The following is a 6,270-nucleotide window of genomic DNA, read 5'->3' as shown; positions in this document are numbered from 1 at the left end:
ATTTAGATTCGTATTCATTTTGAATTTTTTTATTATTATTAAGCCTTGTAAAAGAAAATAATTTTACCATAAATACGGATACTTCATCTTTCTATCTTGAATTTACTTAGAACGAGGAAAATTGTTACAGAATTTCCATAAAATTACTCCTTTTGTTTCCCTCTCTCTTTCTTTTCTGAGTGATCCCTCTCTTTTTAGATTCCAATTAGATCGAGCGCGACATGCCTCGTATAGAATTTTATGGGATCGCACGTGCCAAAAAAAAAAAAAAAGTAAGCTGACTGCTCGTGGTGGATTGGTGGGTAGCAAGAACCGCGCTTGTTTGTATCAGAGGATCGAAACAGCTAAGCGAGAAAGCCTATTAGTGTACTGAAATATAAAATGTACAACATAAAGGCACTTCAGCGTTCAACGCTGTTAAATTCTGCTTTATTTCTCACTTATTCAAACGGTCCAATAGCAACGTTAATAATTAATTTAGAAACAGAAAACACTAATTATCGAAACAATAGACATAAAATGAGAAGATTGAGAAAATGATTTGCAGTTGTATTAATAATTAATCATCGAGCGTGCCGAGTGCGCCGAGTGTCGCTATATCGCACAGGAAATAATGGCAAACTGACGGATCCTCGATGAAAGAACGTGTTTTCGTAGGGGTTGGCACGGAAAGAAATATTGCAAGAAGAACGATTTCGTATTGTATCCACGTTGTAACGTTTGCAATGGGACACGTGGCTGCCATACCGCGTGCCACGTGTCGACCAATCTAAATCTAATAACACAAACAGCTTTACAATAACGCGCGCCGTACGCGCTACCGTTTGCTGGCCGAGGTAACAGGACACCATGTGAACTAATCGGACCGAAGTGGTCCTCGAGATCCTGTTTCGCTATTTGTTGATCCCGACGTGGTTTCTCCTGGGAGCTATGCCGTTGAAGCAAAAGATGCTCGCGGCGATTAAGTTGTTATTTCCATGTAATACGATAATTATTATTAGATTGCTGATACTGATGCAATTCTATTATTTGCGAATAGAACGTAGATGGAAGTTTACTTCGCGAAATTAATTTTCACAAGATTTGATAAACGATTGGAAAAATTGCGAAGGGAATTAAGCTTCCAAAATATGAAATAAATACGACTTTTTAAAGTGGACAATTTCATACAATGTACGAAATTTAAAGTTGTAAATCAATTAAACATAAGAATAATGTTACTACATAAAATATTAATATTAACTCAGTCAATGGAATAAAAATTGTAATCATTAGACAAATATATTATTTTATAAAAATACACAATATTTTTTGTGTGTTTCAAAGATAATATTTCATCATAGGTTTATCAGAAAATTTACTATATTAAAAGTAATAACAATGTGATTACTTGCTTGTTATTTTTAATAGTTGCTACTATTTATAAAACTCCACACTAAATTCGCTAAATTAAATCAACGTAAGGGGAGTCACAAATAAATTTCGTATGTTTGATTTTAATTCTCAAAAATGTAAGTTTAATTTATTTTAATATACATCGACGAGTGTTTGTACGCGCGTATACATGCTCATGTGCGTTCGCATGCGTACAAGAACGACGCGCCATGTAAAAGATGACATTGTGTGATCGAACGAAAGTGATAATTAATATTATAATCATAAGATCACAAGATCACAGAGCGTTTGTGGCTCCGGGACAAAGAACGCGTCTTCCACAATGGAAGTCAGCTTGTTGAGTCGATATGCAAAAAGGAACTTTTTACAATAATAACTTTTAACGATTTTCGCTCCAGAAGAAACAAACGATAAAATTTATGCTTGTAAATTGCTGCAAAATCTGAACTAATTGGAGATTTCAATTCTGCAACGGTACATGCTTCGTATACTTTCGTGAGATTCGTTTTCTGTGAGTGAAATTAGTTTTGGGCCGGCTTATCGAACGATTCAAATCAACTATACGTTTCTATACAATTGCTACGGACGAATCCAATTTTTAACGTTATTTCCTAATTCATATCGTTATCCGTGATTTTCCCTTCAGACATTCTAATCACCGTTTCCTTCTTTCTTCTTTTTTCATGAATACGAATCAGTATAAATGTACACGTTGGAAGAAACAAGTTTTCTTTTTTACCGATAGTAGAAATATCCATGGAAAACAGCTGGGAGTATTTATTTATTTATCATTATGATCACGCAGTCGATTTGCCCGTTAAAAGATTGGATCGCCAGCGTATTAATCAATATGAATAAAGCTATGACGCTCTACGATTATTTACATCTATGTATAATAATTTTCGCCCTACAATCACGTTAATATCGTTTCGTTGGATTCCTGGAAATAGTTTTTATCTTTTTGTACATCGCAACAATATTTACAAGGAAATTTACAAATTACAAGTTAGATGTTACGCTACCTAGCCGATATTGGTTAGTCTCTTAAAACGTACGGGTAGGAAGATAAAATTTCAAACTCGAAAATGCTTTCTAAAACTATGATGTCTGTTATTCAGTGATAAGCGATATGTCCGTCTAGTGGTGTCAGTTTTATTTCCTAGACCCTCGTTAGCCTCTTTGCTTGCTTTGATATAAAATTGCTCAGCACCCTGTGAACGTCCCCGCCTGCGTATACTATTGCCTCTTCTGTAACTCTCGAACAACTAGGCGTTTATATCGTTAGAAACATCGTACTACAAAGTTGAAGAAAAACACCTTGAAAATACTTTGTCGTAAGTTTTAGAACTTTTTTAATAATTTCGTATACGAGAGGAGACGCAGGGCAAAGGAGGTACTCGACTCTATCGATAAGAGTGATCTTTTCGTATCGAGATAGCTAGATTAAAAATAGCGATATCGGAGACACGAAAAGAGAATAGTCATTCGGCTGCTTTTCAGAAATGCTAATCAATCCTCCAAATTGCCATTTAATTTTACATTCTATGACAGAATAGAAAACTCGATCCTCGAAACACTGATAAGATCGATTAATTATTTAAACTAGTAGTAAATTCGATTACTAGAACAGCACGTTACGATTCGTTTAAATAATTATGGTTTTACTTACTAAATAGCAATTTGAACGAGTTTCAGTTCCTTTTGTTAAAATAAATATCAAATCAATTCGTTCTAAAATACAATTTTACGATAAATAATTAGATATATAAAAGAAATAATTTATTCGTAAATTTATTCGATATTTCTTAACAAAGAAACGGATGTATTCGATTTCATTCTCTAAAAATTGTATTATACATGTGAACCGAACGACTATATCAGTAGATGAAGAAAACACCCCTATGTGCTTCGATATGTATCATTCCTTAACTTATTCGATCATCGTTAATGATAAAACGTTATCGATTTTTGTTTGCTCTGGTTTCGATATATTCTCACACTAAAACTGAATTCATCGCTCAGCTCCGACGAAAATCATTACACAAATGCTTTTCTGCGACGGTTTCTTCTTCCGTTACGCGGCAACTGGAGAAAAGGTAAAGTGCGTGAATCGAGAGGACCGGTTTCGATTCAAGAAAGCCATTGTCAATCGCGAATACGATGATTATCAGAATATGCAAATTCGTTGAAATCCTGTGCATCGATGGATGTCGCTTTCGTGAACATATAGCCCCTCGATATTTTCGTCGGAGCTTACATCTCGTAACACTATTTGCCGTTCGACGAGAGCAATGGACTGGCGGCGTTTGAATATCCTTGACTGCAGGTGGGCAACATAAATGGATTCATGTTGAATGGTGAACCGACCACTTCTCCTAGTCCTGCAACATACCCACTGTCGGTTATATGTTAGTGTCATTCACTATAGCTTACAAGTTAAGAAGTAATTAATGAACTGGCGATTCGAAAACACGTCCCTTTTAAATTGTTTTAACATTACTATAAATGAGAATGTTTAACCGAAGCGCAATTATATATGTTTAAGAAAAATTGAATCGAAAACATATACGGTCAGTCGCAAGAGATTATGTGCTTACACTCCATTAAAAAACAATAAAAAGTTGGATTATAATATTTGAATATAGAAAGAGATTTCTCTTGTATTAAATTCTTTATATTTGTTCAGCGTGTTTTTCACGTTATTTTAAAATTACGCCTAAAGAATGTGTTCATTCGTTCGATTAAAATTTCTTTATTTATCCTCTTGCGCTTAGCAACGAAAATGGAGTTGATTAAAAACGGAGACAGATCAATGCGAGATCGGATAAGGGGAAGCACACTTTACTCTATGAAATCGTAATATGAAGTGCGTTCTGCAATCACCAGTTCAAACAAAATAAATTGAATTATACTAGTATAGTTATTTAATTGTTTCTAGTGCTTGTAGTACTCTAGTACTTTACTATGTGTAGATAAATAAAATAGTAAAAAGTTCAAGGACAGTAGCAATATAAATACGTAGAAATAAAATTGTAATTTAAATGTAAGAGATAATAGGAGTAAATGTAGAGTAATTTTTTCATGCATATCTCTATTTATATAAATTTGATATCTGCACACTCTAATTGTAACATATATGTATCACAGGGTTTAATAAACAGGAGTAATTTTATATCGATGACTAGTGCTCATTACAAGATGAAGAATTATATTTGGAACTTTGTGCTATGTCGCGTCGTTTGGACACGTGCCAACAAAACGACCGCTCTAACGATGCCAACGTTCATTGGTTAAGTGGCTTTCTTAACAATCGACAGCAATAAACGATATTATAACGTTTCGCCTACGAGGGTACTCGTGTATCACGATAATAATAAAGCTACGCGAAGCGTTTCACGCCTTTAGCAAATAATTTCATTTTGTAAATTTGTTTTAAAGTATAGAACAATAAATATCGAACAATATAAAATTTAACACGAAGCGACCTTGAGAAAATTCTAGTCACTCTTATAATTTAGTACAATAATTTTAAAATTGATCGTGAAATAATTTTAAAATTGATTAAATATTTGAAAAATTGCATAAAAAATTTCAAAGGCCACATAGATTACATCCGAGTCATTATTTAGTGTCAAACATCAAAAATTCAAAGTAAAGATTCAGCTGAATATCCAAACATAATACATCTCATAATAGCGATACATACAGAGGCAACTGAGACGTAATATCCAATTTAATGAAATCAAGGACGGGATGGGGATTATCAACTATTCATAAATGAACGTGTGTGTACATACATCCTCGAGTCTCGTCTCTCGTGCATGTTTCTCATAATTCTTTAATCGCAGTGCATAGGGTGGTTGTGATGGTGATGATGGTGGTTGTGATGGTGGACGGTTAGCGGTTACTGGGCGGCTGTGGCGAGGTGGTGCTGTGTGGACCAGTGCGGTGGGACTGAGGTGGTCGGTGGTCGTACTACGGGGGCGAACGCACTCCCATCCCCGGACGTATAGAAAATGCCATACTGTTCGTGCGCTAAAACGAAAATTTCACATAAGGGAAAATCATAAAGTGCGTGCGCCAGAACCATACGTATACGTAACAAGCGCATGCGTGCCATAGTTTTACGTGTACACAAATTCACACACAACATGCATATTAAATTACAGGTCAAAATGTATCGGGAAGGTACTTTTGTTAACTTTCTTTTCATTCGACCGGAATAAAATAGAATTTTCCATCACTCTCTTAGGACAGACATACATTTCGAATTGTCGAGAAGTTACAAAAATCATGAAGCGGAATCGGCAGGATTAAGTAAATAAAATTGGAAAATACAGAGATAAGGTTGATATTATCGAATGAGATTTACTTACGCGATGTATAAAGGGTCGGGCTACCAGTGTACGGATTGGCTACCGAGTAACTTCCGTTTGTGCTGTGACTGTGAGGTGTGCTAGCAGAACTTCCGCAATAACCACCACCGGTCACGACTCCACGTGGACTCGCGCTACTGCTTTGCCTATAGGCGTCGGCGCTACCACCGACGCTTCCTCCGACGCTACCACCACCGCCACCTCCGCCTGCAGCACCAGCTCCTGTCGTCACGGAACTACCGTCTAGAAATAGAAACCTGCCCGTCAGACGAACTCGTCAGTATTTCATTATTCTGTTCATAGCGTCTTGCCTATTACACCCGAACGAGGAGGAGATGACGTATAACGGCGGATAAGCGCGTTTATTTCGAGCTAATTTTAAGTTTCTTATCGGTTATTAATATCGAAGCAGTTAGAGTCAATTCAATCGTTCTGTTGTACTTTGTATAATATGTATAATATTATATGAAAGACGCTATTTAGACGTAGAGAAGTGTTA

General features: G+C 35.8%; 1 protein-coding gene across 5 annotated transcripts in view; it reads right to left on the bottom strand.

The window, feature by feature from the left end:
- Nucleotides 1–1,910: 1,910 nt before the first annotated feature.
- Nucleotides 1,911–6,270, bottom strand: part of LOC132910669 (transcription factor collier) — a 95,617-nt gene continuing 91,257 nt past the window's right edge. The window contains exons 12-14 of one of the 5 annotated variants that reach the window (XR_009658825.1): nt 5,772–6,014; nt 5,193–5,430; nt 3,670–3,776 (exon numbers count right to left, since the gene is read on the bottom strand). Coding sequence is in view for 3 of the 5 variants with exons in the window: in XM_060966517.1 (XP_060822500.1) it covers nt 3,664–3,776; nt 5,772–6,014 (356 nt within the window). In the remaining 2 variants the exon portion in view is untranslated. Of the gene's footprint in view, nt 3,791–5,192; nt 5,431–5,771; nt 6,029–6,270 lie in introns of those variants that run through there. The other 4 variants (XR_009658826.1, XM_060966518.1, XM_060966517.1 and 1 more) reach the window with 4 other exon arrangements.

The sequence above is a fragment of the Bombus pascuorum genome, chromosome 9 (assembly GCF_905332965.1).
Source record: "Bombus pascuorum chromosome 9, iyBomPasc1.1, whole genome shotgun sequence".
Lineage (NCBI taxonomy): Eukaryota > Metazoa > Arthropoda > Insecta > Hymenoptera > Apidae > Bombus > Bombus pascuorum.
This window is presented reverse-complemented; position numbering and strand designations above follow the sequence as displayed.